Raw genomic sequence first — 27,442 nt, 5'->3', positions numbered from 1 at the left:
TAAATTTATTATTGATAGAATAAGTAATAATAGTAATAGTAATACAATTAATAATAATAATAATAATAATAATAATATAATTAATAATAATAATAATAATATAAGTAATAATAATAAAAGTAATATAAGTAATAATAAAAAAAATAATATAAGTAATAATAATAATATTAATAATATAAGTAGTAATAATAATAATAATATAAGTTATAATAATATAAGTTATAATAATAATAATAATAGAATTAATTATGATAGAACTAATAATAACGATAATAATAATACAATTAATGATAGCGATAAAATTACTCATAACTATAGAAAAATACGTTTATTTCGAGTTTATTTTATCCGACATTTTTTATCTAAGCTTAAATTAATTTAATTAATTAACAAATTTTAAATATACTTTATGAAAACTTTTGTCTATGTTTAAAAAAAATAAGTTTTATGTAATGCTAGAACTATGTTTTAGTCTATTTTATGTCGATAAATTAGGTAGGTGTCTTAAAGTTATTTACTCTTTAGTAGTGAATTTGAGTCAAATTATAAAATATGTTTATCACATTATGGAAGAAGGTAGATAGATTTCAAAAAACAGATGAATTTTGGAAAATATTAACTTTGCCTGAGAAAAACGAGTCATTCAAAAATAAACCTCAAAAAGCTTTCTAAAATAAATCCTTTTTCCGTTTTTGGATTTCTAGAATTTATCTTACGTATGAACATAACAATCGTATAAAATAGGAATTGGACAGATTTTCTTTCCAAGGGATTCAGAACTCACCATACGATTAGGTTGCGATTAGGAATTCTCAACTATCCTAACCGAACAAACCTACTACATTGATATTTAGCTTCAATATAAATAGCAGTATTCTGGCAAATTTTTCATAGAGATTTTTATTGTAAATTTGTTACAGCTTTCTGAAATAGTTAAGTAGATCTCATGATACCACATATAAACGCAATTGCCAACTCGCAGGATACTTCTATAACAAACTTCACTCTTATTTAACATGCTTATTAAACTTAATATAATTAAACCTAAATATTGTAAAATGTTTCGCAAAAATGGAAAAAATAAAAATATTTTTTTTTTCATCTTTTCTTTTTTCTTAAGCTTTTTCGAGAAGTAGTAAACTTGACTGAATCCTCCTCTACTTGCATCGAATCATTTCTGGTTCTCGCAAAACTGTTAGTAAATAAGGTTTCGTTTTATTCCTTCTTCTAGTCAGTGAATTGGTCTTTGAATTAGTACTTGAGACACTTTAGTGCTTTTTAAAATAATCATTTAGGAGTAATTTTTCTCTTCAAGGAACGAATTTCAAATGATGCTGATTTTAAAACTCGTCTTGTATGCGTTTGTGGGTATCAAGAGCTTTAAGTCTTGATCGCCGCTCCTTGGTGGACAAAAAGCCGAAATTCAGTCATGTTGATGAGAAAAATGTCCCTAGAGTTGGCGAAACACCAATTTAAGAGCATGTTATCAAACCTCTATCCTTACAGGCTAATATATTTAACACCGTCTGCCTTCGAGACGCTTCGAAGGGTGTCATTTAAACCTACTTAAATATGACTTTCATCAGATGTAATGATTTTAGAAGACTCAAAAATAACCAGTTACATATATATAAACACAAAGAAGAAGAATAAAAAGGAAAACTACTTAATGAGAAAATGTAAAGATCTTCATCAGGACTCATCCTTTACGATAAATGCGATATTTCTGAATGAGGAATAATTATCCTATGTTAAAAATTATTTTTCTTAACGCGTCAGTATAATAAATACATAAATATATATTTGCATATATATATATATATATATATATATATATATATATATATATATATATATATATATATATATATATATATATATATATATATATATATATATATATATATATATATATAGATATATATATATATATATATATATATATATATATATATATATATAGATATATATATATATATATATATATATATATATATATATATATATATATATATATATATATATATATATATATATATAGATATATATATATATAGATATATATATATATATATATATATATATATATATATATATATATAGATATAGATATAGATATATAGATATATATATATATATATATATATATCTATATATCTATATCTATTCTATATATATAGATATATATCTATATCTATATATCTATATTTTTTTAAGACTGCTAATTTATTCAATCCGTTAAACATTTTTATTATTATTTCAATTTTATTACCTTTTTACTAATTGTTTCTCATAGATGGCAGCACTAATATTTTACCTAAACATTTTTTCTTCTTCTTCGATCAAATGTTTTTTTAATTTTATTATATTCGATTCAAGCTATAAGCAATATTTTACATCTTCGCGATTTTTGTTAACTGTTTTATTATTGTACTTTTAAACCTAAACCGCGTTTTAATTCACGCCGGTAAGTTTGATTTCCTATTACATTTTTCTTTTATTTCATGATTTTTTTCAAAATAAGGTTTTTTGCGATATCGACACATATAAAGAATAATTTTTATCTTAGGATAATTATTCTTTATTCAGAAATATCGCATTATTTATGGCAATTAGATGTGTCTTGACAACGACTATTTGCTTATACCATTCTTGTTTCTCTACCATTTAGTTTTTTATTTTTATTTTATTCATGTTTTTCATGTTAATTTGTGTATATATATATATATATATATATATAGATATAGATATAGGTATATATATATATATATATATATATAGATATAGATATAGGTATATATATATATATATATATATATATATATATATATATATATATATATATATATATATATATATATATATATATATATATATATATATATATATATATATATATATATATATATATATATATATATATATATATATATATATATATATATATATATATATATATATATATATATATCCCTGGTGCAGCTGAAGTACAAATTTTTAAAGAAAATTTCCCAGGTACACAGGTGACGAACAACTTATTTCATATAATAAAAACTTACTCCTTGAAATATCCTACCCTAAAAAACATAAAATAGTACCTATTATTTAAAAAAAAATAATATCCTTTTATTTACCTGAATTAAATTCCAATTATTTTAGAAAACTGAATCAATAAAACTTTATTTTCAAATATGGTCCCAGATTTATCCTATTTGAAACCACCCACGCAATATCAAAGAAACCACATTTAAACCGAAGAAATCCTTTTATTGCAAAGGTAATCCTTTTTTAAGAATGTGCTTTTTGTTTACTTGCGTTTTTTATTATGCTCTCTAAGCTTTAGCGAAAATTTCATCTTCCTTTCTATATAGGGTAGTTCGCCATATTTACTATGAAATTTTGGGCATTACATACAAGACGCCGCCACTGATGTACTTAACTTTTATATCTTAAGAAGCATTACTTTTATAGGTATTTTCCACGCTTAAAACAGCACAAGATTTTTCTTTCAGCTTCATCTCTATTATAGTCTCCAATTCTGAAACTCCGACAATTGAGCGCTTTGCAAAATAATTATTAAATTATATAATAGAACGAAGCTGTATTTTGAGTGAGATAACTTTTAATGTTTGATATTTTTACGACAAACTTATAAAAAAGAAAAAAATTTGGTATCATATCGATTAAAACATTTTCATATCGATTAAAAAATATATTTATTATAAATCTAAGGAATCACAGAAATAAGGTCTGTCTAATGCATCACTTTAATATTTGTTGCGTATAATTCTAAGCAATGAAAACTTCAAATAAACACTTTTTTTCCCTGTTCCATAAGATTTTTGAAAGGTTCTTAAATATATTCGTGTCGCTGATTATCTACCTGCAATTGATTTCTGTTTACGAGCTAAAGTTTTCAGGAAATTGAAGGTAAAGTGCAAAAACGTGATTCGCGGCAAATTTTTTGAAAATGAGTTTAGAATAAATTTAAAATTCCCGTACTCTTAGCTTTCTAAAAATAGTTTACTTTTGTTTGTTCGATAATTGTTTACAAAATTGTAGCACTGATTATATAAGGAGATAACAGTGGATAGACAAATGATTTTAAGTCTTTAAATGCGTTAATTTCAAAATCAGATTTTTCTCCTATTTTACCCTACCTTAAACACAATATCTCATGCTGTTTTCAAAATAATTGTCTACAATTCTTCATGAGTATTTACGATCATAGCACGCATGTTTTGAACTACAGAATAAGAGAAAAAAAATAGAATTTCACTTTTTATGCATGTTTTTTCGCAAAGAAAAGTACTGAAATTTCAAAATTAATTGCATTTTTGCTTTTTTAACATTGACACTTAACTCAGTATTACATGCTCTTATTTTTAAGGTTTTAAGGTTACAATTCAGAACATAGTTGATGGCCTTCTAAGTAAAATCCTCAAAGGATTTTTGGCTTCAGGCGATGAAAATTTTTTTATAATATATATTTTTTTGTAATATATATATATATATATATATATATATATATATATATATATATATATATATATATATATATATATATATATATATATATATATATATATATATATATATATATGTATATATATATATATATATATATATATATATATATATATATGTATATATTTATATATATATATATATATATATATATATATATATATATATATATATATATATATATATATATTATATATATATATATATATATATATATATATATATAATAGGGGAGAGTTGGATAAAACGGGATACCATTATTGTTTTTATTTACTACGGAATATCTGTTTAGGAAAACAATACATTATTTTTTTTTGTAGCTACAACATCTATTGAAGCACACAAAAAACCTATTTTCAACTAATTTTAATGACAGCGAAATAGAAAAAAAAATTCATTTCCAAACTCTTACATATCCCGTTTTAGCATACCTGGGTTGGATAAAACGGGATAGGGTTTACAATGTTTAATTTTTTGCATATATATATATAAAGATAAAATAATAAATAATGCAAATATATAAATAATTGTTTATGTATAATAATTGTTTATGTATAAAAAAGTCTTCATCAGAGAAATACATTACAATTAGTTCTAAAGAAAGATGTGAAATCCTAGAGTCGAAAATAAAATGCTTGATAATGAACGTTAATAAACAAATTTTGCATTACTATATAAAGAGAGTAAATTATTCAAAAAATATGTATAGTTAATATAAATAAGTTGTTTAAAAAGTCTAGGCCTACATTAATATATGGCTATTTTAAAATGTAATAATCCAATAAATAAATAGGTGGATAAAACGGGACATGAAAAACTCTATCCCGTTTTATCCAACTCACAAGTGTCCCGTTTTGTCCGACTCCGTCACTTTTTGAAACAAACATGGTTGCTGCGTAAATGTGAAAAGAAAATTAGATAGACTGCACATAAAAATATTGGTAAATAAATGGTTAATTAAATTTAATACTCACCGGAATTTTATTCCCATATATGTAGGCAGTACAATGTAAAAAACAACGCACGTAAATGTAGAAAATGGCAAAAAAATAGAGTAAAAAAATTCTGAGACCTACAACTTTCTATCAAATAGTGATCTCGAGGCGGGACGCAACGAGAATGATATAATCACGGTCGAATAACACGTTTCTGTCGTTGTCCACTAGATAGCTGCAATAGTCTGGTCCCTAGGCAACGTATCCCGTTTTGTCCGACTATCCCGTTTTATCCAACTCTCCCCTATACATATAAAATTTTTCACTCAGTGTAATTACCGTTAAGCATTCTTTTTCTAATTCACTAGATCTGGGGTCATAAATGTTTCATAAAGAACGTATAACTTGTTTGAATTCTTTTCTGAGCGAAAATAAATAGCCAATATAACTAACTTTTAAAGATTCTCTGGCTGTTTTATAATATAAGATGCATTAGATTCTGTTAGATCCATAGATCTTGACAATAATTTTATAATCAGAATCAGTACCTATTCTTAGAGATATGTGTGCAAACATTTTATAAAAAATAATTAGTTCTAGTTTAAAAATAAAAATGAATATATCTACCTTATTTTTAGAGATATAAGCAAAATATTTTACAAGTAATATGTAAGATTTCAGCGTCAAAGTACTTCACATTAAATCATTCGCAAAATTTATCATGATTTGGAAAATTTTCACAAGTTATAAATTTGAAATAGTTGAACTTTTTCTTCTCTTGGTTTTAAAAATGCAATAAAAAGGGGCTTGCTGAATCAAACAATAAACCGAAACACACATTTAACGACTAATATATTTGGTATTGATTCCAATTACTCAAGGCCGATACAAATAGCATACAGCAAAACATGTTCCAAGACTCCGATAAATTTGGAATGTCACAGCTTGAGATTATGATATAGGTGATTTACTTTCAGAGAGTTAAGTAAGGCACTTTATTTCACTACTTGTAAAACAATATTTTCTCTTCAATCTAAACATTTTATGAAACAAATAATATATTCCGATATCAGAAAAAAGGTACCTAATTATTACATACTCTGAAATTTATTATGAATTAAATATACAATTAAAGAAACAGTTAAAGAAACGGACACCTAAACACAATTCATTCTAAATCTGTGTCAATAATTAGTTTAATTATTAAAAATGGTAGCTTTAATACTATAAAATTATTAGTTTAATCAATTATTATTTACTAACTTTAAAAGTGGATTGTTTTTCTTACCAGTTTTATGAAAAATATTTTGAATTATCTTAAAAACCAACATATGAGGTTTTTGTCAAGTACTTTTTGGAGGTGTAGTATACTACAGCAAAAATCTCTAAGAAAATTTTTACTTTTGTAACAATATTAAGGGAACTTATCACTAGACAGACTGAGCATACCTGCGTACCTTAAACATCTGAAGGGGCAAATGCCACTTTATTAGCCTTTCCACTTTCCATTTTAGTAGCATGCAATGCAATTTGCATTCAAAATCTTAAAAGAGTATCATAATCAATTTAATTATATATATATATATATATATATATACACAAATTAACATGAAAAACATGAATAAAATAAAAATAAAAAACTAAATGGTAGAGAAACAAGAGTATATATATATATATATATAGATATATTTATATATATATATAAATATATATATATATATATATATATAATGGTAGCATATATATATATATATATATATATATATATATATATAATGGTAGCATATATATATATATATATATATATATATATATATATATATATATATATATATAAATATATATATATATATATATATATATATATATATATATATATATATAAATATATATATATATATATATAAATATATATATATATATATATATATATATATATATATAAATATATATATATATATATATATATATATATATATATATATATATATATATATATATATATATATATATATATATATATATATATATATATATATATATATATATATATATATATATATATATATATATATATATATATATATATATATATATATATAACAATTAAGAAAGCAATAAATTGTGATGAAATAAAGGCAAATGTTATCTCCGGGATATATTCCTTTCTGATAGACATTTCAAAATAAAGAATAATTATCCCAGAGTAAAAGTTACTCTTTTACTCAATTTTTGTAATGTTATAAAGAGTGTTATAATAAAAAGTAGATATAATTTATTAAAGTTAATATAAAACAGATTTTTTTATTCGTTAGCTGCCATTTAAGTACATAGAATGTCATAATTCTATGATTACGGAACTAAATATTACAAAAACAATTTCACATGTCTGAACGTGACGTTTGTTTTTCCTAAATGAAAGTTAATATTGAAAATTTTTTTAAAAAAAAACAGAGCTTAGCGCGAATGATGCCACTTGGAGCAAACTGGTTTACTCATTCATTTTTGCATTAAAATTTTTTCAAATAGCAGCTCTTATCAGGGGTGAAAGCGAGACGGAAAAGAGGAAAGGCTGGTAGTAAAACCATTTCAGTTATAGCTAGTTTTGGGGAGGAGTTTACTTATTCTATTTTTAAATTTTTCAACAATATCTACTTTATGTTGGAAAAGAAGCAGTTTTATATATATGCCAGAATTATAAAAGAAATCTTGATAGTTACAGATATTTCATTTTTTTCGAAAAAAATGCTGGAATGAAATGTTTTACGTACCAGGTTTTTCTCTTTTCCGTCTTGCTATATAAGGGCTTTCACCCATGGCTCTTATTGTCAATAGAAAAATAACAAACTTAACTTTAACTTAACAATAACTGGACAATTCTCTCCGCGAAAGAACACATCCCATTATACAAGAATGCAGTGGCGCCTTTAGAAAAAAAGTGATACGGTATTTAATCTAAAATGTATGTGTTAGATCTGCCTCTTAGTCATCACCTTCTACATCAAAAAACCTCCACACGGTTTCTTATAAGTAGTCCGCGCAGACTATTTAAAAAGTGAACCACTTGTGCGCATGAAACCAAAACCTTTTATAAAAGTAATTGAGAGAAATTCATCATATATGTTTGATAATTGAATCTGTAGTGGTTGACAAGTGAATAAGGAAAGCCAATAATGTTCATAAATAAAACAAACTTTTAGTCATATATTTTCTACCACTTTCTTATTTTAACTAGATTTTGTATTAAGTGACTCGTTCGGAAAGTGGATATCCCTCACAGTTGTCCGATCGGACTACCTATAAAAAACCGTGCGGAGGCTTAATTCTGTCCGATATATTCGTTATGTGTTTGAACATGTATGCACATGCTCTTTGGCGTCATATAGGCTGTGTTTCTCTAAGCTAAAACATTGCCATTGAGGATGTCCTATCACTTTCGATTGCAAAAGAATCTTCTGCATTCCAGTAAAATGATGCGTGTACTTCCGCGGACAGAGCATGCTTTTAACCATAGAGGCTTCACGGGGGAGAAATCCGCCGTATCGAACATAAGTCCATCATCAACTCTCTGAAATTTACTGTTTTTTTATGTGAGATTATTATCAAAATAAATACGCATGTTTATACTATGCCACTCGTTAAATGTATAAAAATAGCAGGCCTTCGAAAAAAGTCGCCTTTATATTCTCTTTTAAAAGGGACAATCCATTAGCGTTCATAAAGATATTAAATGTACGAAATAAAAAATAAAACAGTTTCTTGAAGCCTTTAAAGTTTGACATTTTATTCTTCTCATTTTTAAAAGTGTAAGAAAATTTTTGACAGCCATTCGATCTCTCCTGGCGGAAATAGCCCAAAGCTCATTTGATTATTCAACGACAGAAATTGTCAAAGAATACGTAAAACCACTCTTAAAGCTTTTCGGGCGAGAAATCTACCGTATCGAACATAATTCCATCATCGTGTTAAAATTATCAAAAATTTACTATTTTTATACATGTGATAATTATCAAAGTAAATATGAATGTTTGATTCATTGTGCCACTAGTTAAATGTATAAAAATAGCAGACCTTTTCAAAAAAAGAAAAAAATCACCTTTGTATTTTCTATTAAAGGGGACAATCTATTTGTGTTCATAAGAATATAAATGTACGAAAGAAAAAATAAAACAGTTTCTGGAAGATTTTAAAGTTTGACATTTTATTCTTCGTATTTTTATAAGTTTTAGAAAATTTTTGACAATAATTTGATCTCTTATGACGGAAATAGCCCAAAGCACAAGTAAAACCACGCGCAGAGCTTCACGGGAAGGAAATCTACCGTGTCGACCATATTTCTGTTAAATATTACAAAAATTAACTATTTTAATTTATGAGATTATTATCAAAATAAATATATACGATTCTTTCATTATGCGACTCGTACAATCTGTAAATACAGCAGGACTTTATATTCTCCCACTACCTTTATAATCTCTAACTACCTTTATATTCTCCTGTCAAGGGGACAATTCATTTGCAGTTATAAAAATATTAAATGTACGAAAAAAAATTAAGCCCTACTTTGAGGCTCTTAAAGTATTATATTTTGTTCTCCTCGTTTGTATAAGTGATCAAAATTTTTTGTCTTCCACGACGGAAATAGTCACAACATGCATAAAACCTGGCTCAATGCTTTGATTGATAGAAGTTTATCATATCAACCATTATCACGTTAAAGTTTACTAACATTAACTATTTTTATTTACATAATTAATACAGGACATTATCATAATAAATATATGTTTCGCTCATTTTTTGATTCCTACAATTTTCAAAAACTGCATATATTTTCGAGAACGACACCTTTGTGTTTATAAAAATACTAAATATACGAAAGAAAACACAATTTCTTAAGATTTTTCATTTTATGCAACTCATTTTTATAGGTATTCAAAAAAAATTTCAGTCATTTGATTCTCTACGATGGAAATAGTCTAAGTAGGCGTAAAATTACGCGATAAACTTTAGGTGAGAGAAATCTACCGTATCTATCGTAATCGTGTTAAAATTTACAGCAGTCAGTTACTCATGACCGTTCGATCAAATTTAGTCTATCTATAGTCATCGGTCTCTATTCTTGTTCTGAAAGTGATGTAAAGCGTCAATATGGAGAAAAGTCACAGTTTTGTGAAAATGTAAAACGTTTGAGATCTAATTTCTTAACCCTTTCGCGCCAACTGTCACAAATACGTGCCAGCATAAAGCCGTACCAACCATAGTAAAAAGATAAAACTGATAATCAAAGTAATTCTTTAGCAGTTTATTTGTGGGCGGAGTTATAATTGTTTGATTTATTCCCATTACTTTGTTCAAAATAAAACTATTTAGTTATGCTTTGAACTAACATTGATTATATATATATGATTAAACTAACAATAATTAAAGTAAAAGCAAAGTAAGTCTGTCAAATTAGCAACGACTACATTTAAGTTACCGTTTTTTATTTAATTACATCCTGATTCTGATTTTGTATGAATGCTTTTCTGAATCACCCGTCCCCAAGGGGTTAATATTCTAAAACTTGATCCCATGCTGTATTATCTGGGCTCATAAAAAATTGCAAGAAATGAAAATACGGCAGTGATTTTGATTATTCTTGTCACGGCGGAAAAACGTCGTCCAATTGGCAATTTTAAAGTAGTTCAGTTATTTATAGATTCTCAGTTATTTATAGATTCTAAAATTTCGAGCGGCGTTGTATTTTATGCTGCTATAATTTTTAACAATGTGAAAGCTAAGAAAAAAAATCGTTTTATTGATATTTATCATTTACATAGGATTGTAAGCTATAACACTTATTTATTCACGAATAAAATATACAGAGATGCCAACTTACTTCAGACAGCATATATATATATGGGTCATTCTCACAAAAACAGTCATTTTCATGTCCCCAGTATATTTTATGTTTGTTTTACAGCTTAAGAAAAAAAAAATTCAGGGAAAGTGTCCTTCGGAATGCAAGCTAACAAAAGAATAAAAATAAAATTATCAATTTTTATTTTTTATTTATTTTAGGTAATTAAAATATACCAATATGTCATTCCCTCACTTGTCCCCACTGCTGATTTAAAAAAAGAAAAAAATTGTTTCTGAAATAAAAAATTTTTTTTTACAAATTCGTGTTTTTTATCTCAGAATACTGAAATATAGAATTCAGAAAATCAATTTTATATTTAATTTCTGATAAAAATATTAACACAGCACTATTTTAAACTTTGTCCCCAGTGTTTCGCGTCATTCCCTCACAACAATGTTCTTATCACCTGCAATCTTCTTAGAATAAAAATATTTTAATAAAAACTTCAGAAGTAAACAACTGGCATCATAGAACAAAATTGCAGTATGTTTCCATCTTCAACTTAAAGAAGCTTTGCTGTGGAAAAAATTTGAATGAATCAAACCAGGTAAAATTTTTTACATTTGTCATTCCCTCATGTCATTTTTTAGAGTAAAATAAAATACAACTTCATCGAGAAAGTGGATAATTATATGCTGCTTTCTTGTATGAATATAATTGTATGTGATTGACTTCAGAAATTAATTAGGCCTAACTGTTATTTTTAAATTTCATTGAATTCGTCATTCCCTCACTAGTGTATAAAGTGAGGGAATGACGCTGAAGTGAGGGAATGATTCAAGATGAGTGTATTATCAAATTTTTTTTTGTTCAATCGTGCCAGCCAATTTTATTTCCCAAACCTGTAAAAACTATTAAATATATAAGACTAAATTATAATAAATATTAGATATACTTAGTATGTTATCATTTTCAAACTTAAGGTAGATGTATCTTAGATAAAAACATGTATTAAAATAAAATATCATTCCCTCACTTTTTAAATAGTGAAAATAATTAATTTACTTATTAATTAATTTGAAAAATAAATTAAAAAATTAATAAATTAATTTATTAAATTAATTAATTTATTTATTAAATTAATTAATTAATTATTAATTATTATAAATTAATTAATTATAAATTAATTATTTAAAAAATTAATTAATTTAAATATTAAGTATAATTTATAGGATATATACTTTCTTTATAATGCCATTACATATTTCTATTAATATAAAAAGTTTCAGAGCTTTTTATTCACTTTACTTTTTTGGGATTTTATGAACTGAAAAATGACAGTTTTCGTGAGAATGACCCATATATATATATTTTAGAGTGGTAGTTCATCAATTGTGATTCTTGGTTTAATAAATTCAATTTAGTAGATTTTTATCCACCACTATTTCTAAATAGTTCGTAGGTTTAGACAATTCACCACTTTATATTTGCAAAATTTACTTAGTAGTTATTTACCGTTTTTTTTAATTATTTTGACGTGTCAGGAGCATTTATCATCTCTGAATATAGTCTTTTTCCATGAAACAAAAGCGCAGTATATCAAAATTGTCTGCCAAAAGAAAAGACAATGCTCTAAAGTGTATTTTTTTACATAAAAAGAGATTTTTTCAGGGTGGTTTTCTTCAAAAACTCTGTGCGTTAAGGGGTTAAAGGAGACAATCCATTTGTGTTCGTAAAAATAATAAATATACGAAAGAAAAAATTTCGTGAGGCTTTTAAAGTTTGACATTTTATTCACCTCATTTTTAAAAATGTTCAAAAAATTTTGTCAGTCATTCGATCTTCCATGACGGAAATAGTCAAAGCACGCGTAAAACCACGCGCAAAGCTTTACGGAAACGCTTGAATTACTGGCGCGAATAAACGGAGCACGTTTTTTTCCCAAGAGTAGCCTTCTGACTTGGCGATGAGCGAGTGTATTGAGAGTGCGCAGAATCTAACCTGTTCACGAATTGCCCAGCCCATTCAGTCCATGCTGAAGCGAAAGAGCCAAAGCCTGCTTTTCTATGATCTTCCGCATCTTTGGAAGAGACCGACTCTGAGTGAAGAGTCAATGCAATATTTTCTTAGTTTTGAGAGTGTATTGTGCAGTTATGTTTACTTGTGCACTCAAAAAGTGTTTTTTTTTAAAACGCCATGAGGACAAAAAATAATATAAGGCAAAAATTGCTTTTTCGGAGTTCAGCGGAGGAATTTTTTTAAAAATGAAAAATTCTTAAAATGAAGGGGATGTTCCTTACGTTGAAGTTGTTATGTTTTACTTGTATTCTGGCTCTGGTGCGGCCAGTGCCTGAAAAAATTCCTATTGGTAAGATACTTGTTTACTATATAATAAATATGAATATATTTCCATTTCATTTTTAATTTAATTTTGTTCATCCTTAGAATAGAGCGTAGACCAAATTCATTTCTATTTTTCTTTTGATAAATTACAATTGTTCGTTTTCACGTGTTTTTTTAAATTTCAATTTTGTTCCTTAATAATTGAATTTCTTTTTTTATATAAATTAATTTAGTTATTTTTTTTATCAGTTTTTCCAAAACATTATTTAAAATGTGCTACATTAAATTAATGTTATCCTGTTAATTAACAATATCATTTTATGAAAACTGAAATTAGAAAAAAAATAGTTGTAGTATTAAATTAAATGAAGAATTAAATATTACGTATATGTCTTTTATTTACTTATTTTCTCTTTTTGTCCTAGAATACAAGTTTAACAATATTAATTAATCAAAGCGTATTACGATTACGTATATGGAAATTTGTATAGTTCATAGGAATTTTAACAACTATTTATAAAAAGTTTAACAACAATTCATAAGAATTGTATGGTCAAAACTAAATATTCTATTGTTCTTACAATCTTTATCCATCCCCTATTAAAAACTTTTCTATACAATCCTGTCATATGTTCATATGCTAGTTTCAGAAAATAAATAAAAGTTAGATAATGTATAATTCGTTTTGCAATCAGTAGTATTTAAAAAAAGTTCCTTACACTCTATAGCACCTAATCGAGCACGGTAAACATACTTACCACGAAAAATATAGCGTTAAAATTTTAATTAATTTATTTAAAAAAATTAAATGAGTTTTTTCTTTTATAAATACCTTTTCCAAAAATATTTTCATTGACCTTTACTAGCAATAAATGACCCATTAATGTGTTTAAAAAGGAGATTATTATTCTAATTCTCATGCTTTTAATTTTTAAGTAATTCCAGTTTTGTTTAATACAATTGCACCAAATAAGTTTTAGTTAGTTTGCTCGGAAATTTATTTTCTGAACAATATTATTTGAAGCATTTTTTTTTCTTTTTTTAAACGTGGATGCTGGCTTTGTAGCAGCAGTTGAATAATATATATATATATATATATATATATATATATATATATATATATATATATATATATATATATATATATATATATATATATATATATATATATATATATATATATATATATATATATATATATATATATATATATAAAATAATATATTGCGTAGACTTAAAATATAAGATTTTTTTTTTAAAAATAAATCGATGTCTCATTATTTTTTCCACAGATTTTCAAAATTTAATAAATTTTTTAAAAAATTATATCCGCTTATTCTTTTTTAGAAATAAGATACATATCAATGAAAACTCGTGACAGCTATCTCTTTAGCTAAGCGATTAAATTAGAAAGGAAGAAATTCAAGAAAAAATTTACCCTGACAAGAATCCATCAAAGAAAGTGGGAGATTAAATCCATCGCTTTAGAACGAAGCAAAAGCAAACACCTTTTTAATTTTTTAAGAAAACTATATTGAGTAAAAGTTCAGCTGTCCTATTCCCACGATGCTTTTTTTATCTTTCATTTCTAAGTTTGATGTATGCAAAGAAAAATTTTTTTTTCAATGGAAAGAAACGTTAAGGCTAATTACCCTCCTATATCGTCCACATTTTTTAGTCACTAAATTCAACGATGAATTATATCTTGGAATATAAAAGAAAAATAAATGTTAGATATATAATTTACCTACTTAGAAAAAATTTTGATATTCGGGAAAGCATTTATAATTTGTGGAGGGTAAAAGAAAAGGTTTTTTTTTCCCTAAAAAGTAACATCATTATTTCAGGAATTAAATAGATTGGAATAAAGATGCTATTTTTTCTTATTAATTATGGGTTAATTGTAAAAAAAAATCATTGATGTATAACTTTCTTTGAGAAGAAAGGAACGTCTTTGTAATTTCATTTCTGAAATTCTGAAGAACATCATCATCGGGAATCGCTTCCAGAGCATTTTCTATATTTTGAATAAGTAAAATATTTTCAAATTGTGCAAATTTTTGGTTTGATTGAAACCTTATATAATTAGACTAAAGTTAATGCAGTTTAATATTTTATCCTAAACACATTTCATGCGAGTCATGTAAAAATACATTTCTAAATTTCTGCGATCCATTCAGAAGTTTAAGAAGTGGTAGCAAAACTATTTTGTTTTCGCTCGTTTTTTTTCAAAGAAATGATTTATTCGTGATTACTACAAACATAAATGATTCAGTATATATTTAATCAGTACTGTAATCGATCATCGTATCTTTTTTAAATTGAATTTGTAGCTATAGTGACAAATTTGCATCAACTTTTATAAAATCTAGCCTACCAATTTTTTTAAAATTTTAATCTACTACAGTAGAAATACATTTTTTGAAAAAGTTGTCCACAAGCTCTGTGTTAATCTACATAAAATATAGGGTTAAATCTATCCCTAAGTAGGTATGGGCAAATCCATTGATAGTATTACGGTACACATACAAAATTTAATACACCTGGGCTTGTTTCCAAAAAATTTATAAAATTTTTATATTTTTGCTAATGTCAAAAGTAAATTACGCAAAAATAAAATTGTATCTTTCAAAATTGGGGGATGTGTTTTTCAAAAATCATATTTTTATAGTAGTGTAGATGCTTGTAGCCGTATTTTTTCCTTTAGAAAAAACCATTTTTATTTAAATTGATTAGATCTATATATCAATACACAATTTTAATTATAAAAAAGCATTTTATTTAAAGATGTACGTAAGTTACTTTCAAAAATAATTCAAAAAAAGCTTTATATTGTTTTACTTAAATTAATGATTATAAGTTTTTTCTGCATTTGCTGTATCCTTAAAATATTTTAAAAATACCGATTAATTCAATTAATAAATAATATTAAAACTTAATTAATAGTTAGGGTTTGTTCAGTCTTCAGTCATTCTTAAAAGAAATATAGTACCAATAGTAACAAGTTTTAAGACGTGTTTAATCTAGCCTTATCACACCGGCCTAGGGAAGACAAAAAACAAAATTTTTTTATAAGAAAGGGATTAATACAAAACTCAACATCAAAATTTTTTTTATCAGTCAAATTGAAATTGAAAAATCAAAACTTTATGTAACACATTGCTAACTAAATTTAAAATAATAATTAATAAACTGTTTTGACAAATTTATTAAATAAGTTTTTGCATTTGCCCCGGTATCCCCTAATTATTACAATGACAACAATTTATATGTATTTACAAGCTACCAACTTTCAACTCTTTCTGGGAAAAAAATTCTTGTGTTGGGTAAGTTTATGTTTCGAAGTATGGTTCGTTGTTTTGTAAATTTAAATTAAAATTATTAAATTATTTTTCATACCACTACACATAAGTTATAATCATTCAAAGAAAATCATCTTTACCAATATATATATATATATATATATATATATATATATATATATATATATATATATATATATATATATATATATATATATATATATATATATATATATATATATATATATATATATATATATATATATATATATATATATATATATATATATATATATATATATATATATATATATATATATATATATATATATATATATATATATATATATATATATATATATATATATATACATTTGCTAACGTTCCATGCTTTTTATTACAAATTTTTCTAGTGCTAGCTATATTTATGTTTTAATGTATTATTTTCCACAGCACTACATACAAATGATTCAAAAGTTTATATACAATGCCACTTTGATTTCTCTTTTTGTTCTTGAGGGTTTTAAAATATAAGCAAAATTACAAAAAAATCTGAATGCTTTGATTCTTAAATGGCTGCAACTCTATAAAATATTTTACAGAAGTTGAGTTGAATGTAGAGTTTAATGGTACAAAATCCAAAAGAGGATATGCTGAGCCAAATAGTACATAATATTTTTTTGCAAACAGCGTTGTAGTTCATAGGCCAGAGAATGAAGGTGTTGCAGACTATATTCACTTTTATTCATTCATATTGTTTTTAATTATTTAATCGTAACTACCACTATGACTAACTTATCAAATTTCTTGTATTTTAAATTAAAACATTCCTTACATTAGCTGTTAATGGAAAATGCAACTTTAAAGTCAAAACTGCAGGATGGATAATGAAGATCTTTGCACTAATTTTCTATTGTGAACTAAAAACGAACATGCTAGAAAAAGTTGCTAATTTTGATCTTTGATAACACTATGCAGTCCGCATATATTTAGTGATAAGTTTACCATGTAACTGGTTCCGTGTAACTTGCTCCGCTTTGTAAAATAGTTTTTTCTAGTGGTAGCGAAATTTAAGTTACTTTTAGTTTAGTATTTCTCATTATAAGTAATTTTTTCACCACTAAATATCAAAAATTATAAGTATGATATAAAATGCAACGGTAAAGCATCAAACTACTGGTTACTATATTAAAAAGTAGGCGTAACTATCTTTCTTTAACGAATTTTACTATATAATTTGCTACCACTTTATTAAAACTATTCCAGAACGCGGATCAGTTGGCATCTCTGTACTCTATTGTCCCTTGACAAAATGTCACATGAATATCAGGTTGCAAAGCGCGACATCTATGTGTTCTCACCGGCCACTAACGTTTGACTTGGACATGACACCAACGTGTTGTCACCGGCTCTTAGTGTATGGCTTCGTATGGCACCAACGTGTTGTCACCGGCAGCTAACGTTTGGTTTTCACGTGACAACACGTTGGTGTCACCGGACATGAAAGTGTTAATAAAGTTTCGAGTTTCTTAAGTGACTAGACATTTTGCATTTTTAGCCGCCTGTGGCAACACTGATTGTATTATAGTATTCAAATTAAAGTATTAAGTATAAAGTATTAAGTATCAGTAGTAATTGTAATAATTTACAGCTTTTAATTGGACTAGTTCCTGTGAGCTAACCATGTTATTTTTATGGGAGAGATCTTTATGAATAGAGGGTCCTATGAGACAGCAAATAGATTTTACAATTCCCAAAGTTAAAAGAAAAGTGCTTAGAATTTCAATACAAATTTTTAATCATAATTATCATTCTAAACTAAATGCTTTCAATGTTTCAAAGATCTAATGTAATGTCGTCAGCCATTAAGGCAGAGTTGGTGCTATTGTTCTTATTTTCCAGTGGCGCCATCTATGGTTTATAGGGTGGAATTATTTTTACATCAATTCATTCATCCACAAATCGAATTTTGACCTACCGGAGAAACGATCTATCTCCAATTCAGTACTAACAGAAGTATATTTTGTTATGGGAACATGGATGACTTTGCGACCCGATTGATTTAACATCCACAAGTCACCATTTACTAAACGGGGATTCTTCGGCTGGCTGGATTCGAACTCCCGTTCTAACAGGAAGTAAAGTGCCCCACCAAATAGGCTATCATGGCGTTCAAAGATCTAATAAAATGCATTTAATAAATAAACTGCTCGGTAAAAACTATAATCAAATAATTTTAATAGATTTTTCTATTAAAGTGTTACTCAAAATGAGGCTTGGAAAAAGCAATTTTATTAATATTTTGGTGTCTTAAACATTTAGCAGAAATACAAGTTTGAAAGCCATTGACTTATAAATAACCAGTCGTGTATCAATAATGGTTAATAATATATACTTAAGTCAAATAAAGGAAATAGTCTAGTGCAACCAAATGTTTTTATTCTCTTTAGATTTATAGGGTGAAATAAATGCCGTAAAATTCTCTAATAACCATTTTTAACTCATTATCAATTTTAATTAAATGAGACATTCATTATTATATAGTTATAAGACCAATTTTTAATTTTTTTGAATAGTTCAAAAATGGTCTCAAGAGTATCTCTTTACTCATTTATTTTCTGACATTATAAAGATAAACTTAACGTATTTAATAAAAAATTATTTATAATATAGCTTTGATATTTTATTAAATTTTAAAGTTGAACTAAAAACTAAAGCAGTAAATTATTTACTAGAATGAAGCAAAAAGTTTCAAATAATTTTTCTATATTTTTTTTGTGGTTCATCTATATTTCATGAAAATTCCATTGATTTATAAATGTAGCATTTCTATCCATTGATTAATGTGGGACACCGATGTTCTTTTTTTTCTTCTTTTTTTCCGAAAATTTTAAAAATCCATTAGATTGTCGGAATTCCATTTTTTATTAAAATATAAAATCCAAAAAAGAAATAGTTGTAATTTTTTTCCTCATACTCAATTTATTCTGTAAATAAAAGAAATTTGATGATGAATGACTGTTTATAATAATATATAATACAGTACACAGCTTAGACTTAAAATACAAGATTTTTTTTTTTTTTTTTTTTTTTTTGAGAAATAAATCGATGTCTCATTATTTTTTGAAAAGATTTTTCATACTAAACATACTAGAATCATTAGTTCTGATAATATTAAACATCCGTTATAATATTACGCACTGTACAAACAATATTACATTACTAAAAAAATATCTCCGCTTATTCTTTTTCAGAAAAAGATACATACTAAAGCAATAAATTATTTACTAGCGTGAAGCAAAAAGTTTCAATTATTTTTAATTTTTTTATGGTTTATTTATATTTCATAAAAATTCCATTGATTTAAAAATGTAACATTTTAACCCATTGACAAATGTGAGACACCAATGCTCCTTTTTTAATATTTTTTTATGAAAATTTTAAAAAATTAATTAGATTGACGGAATTCCATTTTTTATTAAAATATAAAATTAAAAAAAAGCGGTTTGAATTATTTATTTTTTTTCATATTCAAAAACTTATCAATAATTTATTCTGTAAAGATAAGAAATTTGATGATGATTGACTTTTTCTTAGATCTAAATGATTTGCACATAAATTTAACCCTTTAACGGGCCCTTTATTTCTAGTAAAGGAAAATTAAAAAATTTTTGGAATTGAAATTGTTTTAAGAACAGTAACTGATATAAGAAAAAAAACTCATTTTGTTTATAAAAATGCCATTTTCTTGGTGGTAAATATATTTAACATGACCTATTAGAAACTTACTGACTTTTATTTTTCTTTATTTACAAAATAAATTCCATAAATGCTACAAACTTCAAAAGGAATTATGTATTTTATAACTTTTATACGGTTTTTAAAAGTGACAAATGGTTACCAATTTTATTCAAACCCACTGCAAGAAAGCTGAAGTTATTGAAAAATGGAAACCTAAATTAAAAGTGGTAAAGCGTGGTGGTAAGTATACTTACCACGGCCTTCAAAAGGGTTAAATTCGAAAATTTAAATTGAAATTTCTTCGCGTATGAGTAATGCTTTTCGTATTTTACATTTAACGCAAGAATGATACTAGTGCCTCAGGCAATATTTCACAACCTAATTTTACTTAAGTTAATATGAAATAATGAAAAAAGTTTGAAAAATGTGTTTAATAAAAAATATGGATCAAAAAGATAATAATTTTAGGATATTAAAATATTTAAATATACTCTTCTGAGGCTTTCAGCGCTGCGCCAGTAAAAATAAACTTGTAAGAAATATTTTGCAACTAAATTTTCTCAATTTCGCATCCAAAAACGTATTCAAGCTTATGATTCTAATTTAACTAAGAGACATAATATTTTTTTAAAGGAAACAGTCAATTCATAGCTAAGTACTTACCATTACTAAGCGTTTAATTTTTCAATACTTTCAGAGAAAAATAGTATTTATAGCTAACACAAAATCAAACTATTATTTGCTTGAAAACAAATGCCATTATTGACAAGATTCATATTAAATTTATTTTTTTATTGCCTGTTTAATACCCATAGTTGTAAAGTATTTACAATTTGAGTATAAGTGAAATAAATTGTAAATGGTATTTTACGAAGCTTTAGTTAGGTACACACAAGTTTTATCTTTTACTTACATCCAGAGGCAATCTTTCTGATGAAACTCGAAATAGTCTATACTTAAGAGAAATTGCTGATTACATCACGTGCTGAAACAAAGTTTTGTGACCCTAAGTATCCCATTATTGAGAAAATATATGCCATGGCTTTGAAGTTGCTGAGAAAACTTCTTTATCAAATAAATCTAGTCAAGAAGGATTGAAACAAAACAGTTAAATAGTTTACAAACTAACTTTTCTTTCTGTGATATATATATATATATATATATATATATATATATATATAATAAATAAATAAATACATGAAAACACGAAGAAAGTTAAGAAAAACAATAAGTTTCATTTATTGCGCTTAAGCTGCAAGTAAACAGAACTCATTAGATAAGTTCAAAAGGAAGATAAAACAAAGAAAAATTATAGACATAGGAATAAAGGGGGGGGATAATAAGTATAAAAAGTAACAAGCAACAGTTTAAAAAAAAAGGATAAAATTTCAGTTAAAAAAAACCGGAAAAAAGAGATATAATCTTTTCATCAGCCCACACGACTATATTCGGGAAACAGAGTGCTTTCTGATATTGCATCAATAAAGCCAAAGCAAAATATATTAATACAATAGTGTGAGGAGCACTCAAAAAAATTTTTTACAAAAATTACAACAAATAAAATCGAACACAAAAAGTAAAAATAAGTAAAAATAACACGTAAAACAGAAAAAAAAAATTTTAAAAAAATAAAAAGCAATATTAAAAAAAAACTGTTTTTTCTTTCTGTACTAAATACTGTTCTTAACTTAAAAATAACAATCAAAAAATCAATCTTAAAAATACTGTTCTATATATATATTCTATATATATATATATTAAAATATATATATTTTAATGTTCTATATATATTAAAAATATTCTAAGTTTAAAAATAAACTTAAAACAAAATAAGGGAAATAATAATATAATCTCGTTATCAACTCACACGATTATATCCGCAAAAAAAGAGTGTTTTCCAATATTGTATTAAGATAGCCAAAACAAATTATATCAATGCAATTGTGTGAGGAGAACCAAAAAAATTGAAATGAAAATAAAACAAGTTTTCAACTCACTTTATGAGTTCTATGTACTTGCAGGTTATGGTATATATATATATATATATATATATATATATATATATATATATATATATATATATAATGAATAAAATCTGTAAGCGTTTTTCTACCCATGTATGTAGACTGACTTATAAGCAGTCACCCCATAAAGAAGAAAAAAACAGTAAAATGTTTTTTTTTTTTTATGCTTGTATGTAAAATTTTACAAACATTACTATTTTGTGACTGTTATTTTTCATCTCTTTACTTTTAAATTTGCATAAAAATTCAAATTTTTAAAAAGAAAATATTTATTTTAACTAGTTTCATTTTACTTTATTAATTAAATTCTTTTGCGGTTCATTTAATTTCATTTATTATTTTGAATGTATAATTTTAATGCTCTTAGAAAAGCATATTTCAGTTCTAATTTTTGAATTCCTATTATTTAAAAAATTTCTCATTCTCTCCAAGTCAGCTAAAAGTTGACCCTATCTTCTTTTTTATAACTTTTTTTAACTGTTAAATTAGTATATATAATTATTATTTTTTCTGAATAACTAATTTTTATAAAGAAATACTACCTGAAGAGAATTATTACATTTATTTCAACTAGTTTTTATTATTAATTTTTATTTGTGTTTCCAATATATATATATATATATATATATATATATATATATATATATATATATATATATATATATATATATATATATATATATATATATATATATATATATATATATATATATATATATATATATATATATATATATATATATATATATATATATATATATATATATATTTATATATATATATATTTGTGTACCATTTGGTAACCACCCCAATCTGCCTCAAAGTGTCAGTGGCTTACATTCTATTTTCTTCATGACTATTATTGCATATATCAATATTGGATTAACACGTTCAAGACAGGGTGAACCACCGGTGGGTCACGCTAGATTGTCTCATCTTGACAGCGCACCGGAGTAAAAACTAGTAACAGTAAATTTAATTTTTAAGTTTTTTTCCGGGAATAATAAAAATCCATATCTACCAATTGTTTTTGACGGATGCAATTTTTATACTGAATTGTTTCTTCGCCTTGATAAATTTCCTTACAGTGAATTGTTATTTCCGAGAATAGATTAATTCCTCCCGAATATTATCTAATATTGAAATAGTTCTTCTACCAGTATTTTCACTTTTCCCGGTGTGAACGTGTTTATGTCAGTAAAATTATGTTTTCAATGAGTTTAACCAACGCCTCCTCTAACTAAAAGCCTCCACACGGATTTTAATAGGTAGTCCGATCTGACCATTATGAAGGTTAAACAATTTGCGAAAGACTCATGTTATACAAAATCTATTAAAAATTGGAAAGTGGTAGCAAATATATGTCTAAAAATTTGTTTAATTTATGAATATAAAAGGTTTGTCTAATTTACTTGTCAACCACTACAAATTCAATTCTCAAATATATATGATAAACTTCTCCATGCGCACTACTGGTTCTCTTTTCAAGCAATCTGCGCAGACTACTTATCTAAAACCGTGAGGAGGTTTAACTCTTTGCACTCCAATGTCCCCACGGAGGCACCATCAGCACTTACCACTTTAAAATTAAGAAATTTTATACCTAAATAATTAGTAACCACCTTATTATGAGAATTTTAAAATTGCATAGTAATTATATATTGTGTATTTTTAATGCTATAGTGCTGATATTATATCAAACAGCTTTTAAAAGTTATCGAAGTGCAAAGGATTAAAATGTTTTGTAAACTGAAGTCTTTTATATCTAAAAAATTAAATATAAATAGCCCTTGGACTTCCGGTCAATAGTGTCACTTTCTTCGGAGCGGAGAATGGTACAGGAGGGATAAGAAAGTTTTTAAAATTTATAATTATTTTACACAATACATGTCCTCTAAATACTTTTTCATGGAGGTGAACACAATAAATTATTTATTACTACCAATTACTATTGTTTTTGGAAAAACCCCTTCATAACACTGTATATTTATTGATAGTGCCTTAACAACGGCAGTGGAAAAAACTTCCATCTATATTATTTGCATAGCAATTGCCATGCTTCTTCAAAATGAAAGTGATGATATTAACGCGAGCAAATGAGATTATTTTTTAAGATTTTAGGCACTTTAATATCAAAATTTTGCTAGTAGATATTTTTGTATATTTTTATCCAACTGTTTGATATGTATGCGGACTTTTTTTCAGTTGAAGCAAACTGAAGTAGATTTCTGTTGAAACAAACACATTTGTTTTTAAAAATATTAAAACTTAAGAAATTAGGAATTTATATATTTTGCAGTGAACGAAATTCTTGCAATTAAAATTTATTTAAATATGACTTCCCTCCTTTAGAAAAAATATTTTTCGAAACTACGTAGAATTTGTAGTAGATGAAGACTCTAATTACGTTATTCAGGATGGGGACTTGAATACAGCTTTAAAATTTCTAGAAATTGTAAAATGCAGATATGTAAGATGTTTAATAAGGACAATATAAATATATATAGATCCAAAACCAGAGTTTTATCAAAGAAATATGGATATATGTTAAGACTTTTTGAACGTAGAGTATTTAGAAGAATTCATGGATCCATTAATAAGAATTACAGAAGGAGAAAAAAATAGTCATGAAATTGAAAAATTAATTGAAGTTAAAAAATAATTAAGATTTATCAAAGCTGAAAAAAATGGAATGAATATGACATGCCGAAAGAATTAAGGAAACAGCTTAAAAAAAACATGAAAGGAATATTATATTTTTAAAAGAAGAGAGGAATATCAAAAACTAAGGATTATCAGGTTATGGAAAATATGGGAAAAATATTAAATTAAAAAGCTGGAAAAAATTTGGTGTAAGAAGTAACGTGAAGCTCTATTTTAGAGATAGCCAAAGCCCACTAAGGGCTGTAGAGATGAAAAAAAAAGAAGTAATGAAAAGCCATGAAGTTGCGTGATGTCGAAAGCGAAACATGAACAGTATTTCATGAGATTTTTACGAGATCAAAGCAAATAGAATGAAATCAATACGTCACTTCCTTGGATTGCAAAGTCAGGCGCATAAATATTTTGTAAAAATCAGAATTTTTTTGGTTCCATATAAAATCTAAATATATTCTTAAATATTAGATATAGTGACGTGGGTGTGATTACATCTGATTCAGGGTAAAACATTACATTGGAATCATTATATCACTTGCCTAGATGTCAATGGGTATGTTTTGCTTCCTCTGTATACCTCCTCACAGTAAATTCTTCATAAAGATAGAAACTCTCCTCATGGAGGATGTTAATTTCAGGTATTCATATTGGGTCTAAATCAGTTTTTTTAAACAGAATTTAAAGCTATTCAATATCTATTTCTGTATTCAATTATACAGCTTTTGATCTCAAAGTTATGTACCAATTTATTTCAAAGATAAATCAGTAACCAAAGTTTTGTAAGTTAATTTTTTTTTTGTTATACTAGAGTTTTTCCTATTTATCCAGAATATTTTCTATTAGACTAGTTTAGGCGAAAGCAGTTAATGGTCTTGAAAGTCGAGCAAACTTTCAGTTTCCTGCAGCCTTAAGCTCAAGTTCAAGGTCACACTAAAAGTACACCATGGATATGATGATTTTTTTTAGATATTGCTCATTAGTATGTATTTGCAGAAATAAGTACCTTTATAGTTCACAGTTGACACAAGTATATTTTAATGGACAAAGTCTAAAAAGCAGCTTTATGTCAAAGATTTTTGAATGACTTTGTTATTCGATATAAAGGTACCTTTAAATTATTACGCCTTAATTATTAGGTTAAAAATTGCAGAACACAAAATAAAGTTTAGTGTAAGATAAATAAATAAATAAAGCATTTAAAAAAAGTATTAACACACATAAATAGATGTTTTTTCCCGTAAAACTCAAGAGGATCTTCAGTTTTGATCCAACAAAACTTTGAGAAAAATTGTTTTCATAAAAAAAATAATAATCATAATAATTAACGCGTGCTGAATAATATACACTGGTTATCATAAATTAAGGAAAAATCACAAAAATAGCGATAACTCTTTCAAAAGTAAGCCAAACCGTGCAAAATTTGCATATGTTGTCCACTAAGAGTAGCTGAGTAAAATTGCAATATGCAAATTAGTGGCGCTGCACTCGGCTTACGTCATCTGCCTGGAGCATAAAAGTCCAAGTTTGAGAGAAAGCACACAAATTTTACTGTGATTGCGACATTGAAAATCTGAGATAGCCAATTCGTAATAATGACCTCTAGGCATCATTTGCCTGAAGAACTACGATGGAGAGCCATCGGGAGACTAGAGGCAGGGCAGAGTCAATCAGAAGTGGCCAGATGGCTAAATGTGAGTCCATCTGTGGTTCATAGACTTTGGAGGCAATTTCAAACCACAGATTCGGCATCTAGGAGGTTCAGTCAAGGACGGCCAACTGTTACGACCAGTGCCGATGACCGATATTTGACATTAAGTGCACGCAGGAATAGAACCGCTACTCCGACACATCTTAGATCCTCTCTTGCTGCAGCCACCGGAAGGTTGGTGTCAACGTCAACTGTGCGCAGAAGGCTCCACGAAGGTGGTCTGTATGCGAGACGACCAGCCATTTGCGTGCCGCTCACATCACGCCATAGGAGAGACCGTTTGCAGTGGGCCCGACAACATGTCCACTGGACGTCAGATCAATGGAGGCCTGTTCTCTTTACGGATGAGTCCAGGTTTAGTC

General features: G+C 26.0%; 1 protein-coding gene across 2 annotated transcripts in view; it reads left to right on the top strand.

Annotated features, from left to right (window-relative positions):
• The first annotated feature begins 13,247 nt into the window (after nucleotides 1-13,247).
• Nucleotides 13,248-27,442, top strand: part of LOC107442611 (glutamate receptor 1) — a 273,575-nt gene continuing 259,380 nt past the window's right edge. For both annotated transcript variants that reach the window (XM_071188105.2, XM_071188106.2), the window contains exon 1: nucleotides 13,248-13,672. In XM_071188105.2, coding sequence (XP_071044206.1) covers nucleotides 13,585-13,672 — 88 coding nt within the window. In that variant the 5' untranslated portion in view covers nucleotides 13,248-13,584. The remainder of the gene's footprint in view (nucleotides 13,673-27,442) is intronic.

Source organism: Parasteatoda tepidariorum, chromosome 12 (assembly GCF_982258835.1).
Source record: "Parasteatoda tepidariorum strain Cologne lab strain chromosome 12, Ptep-v5.0, whole genome shotgun sequence".
NCBI classification, from domain to species: Eukaryota; Metazoa; Arthropoda; class Arachnida; order Araneae; family Theridiidae; genus Parasteatoda; species Parasteatoda tepidariorum.
Note: the sequence above shows the minus strand (reverse complement) of the source record. Positions and strands in the feature narration are given on the sequence as shown.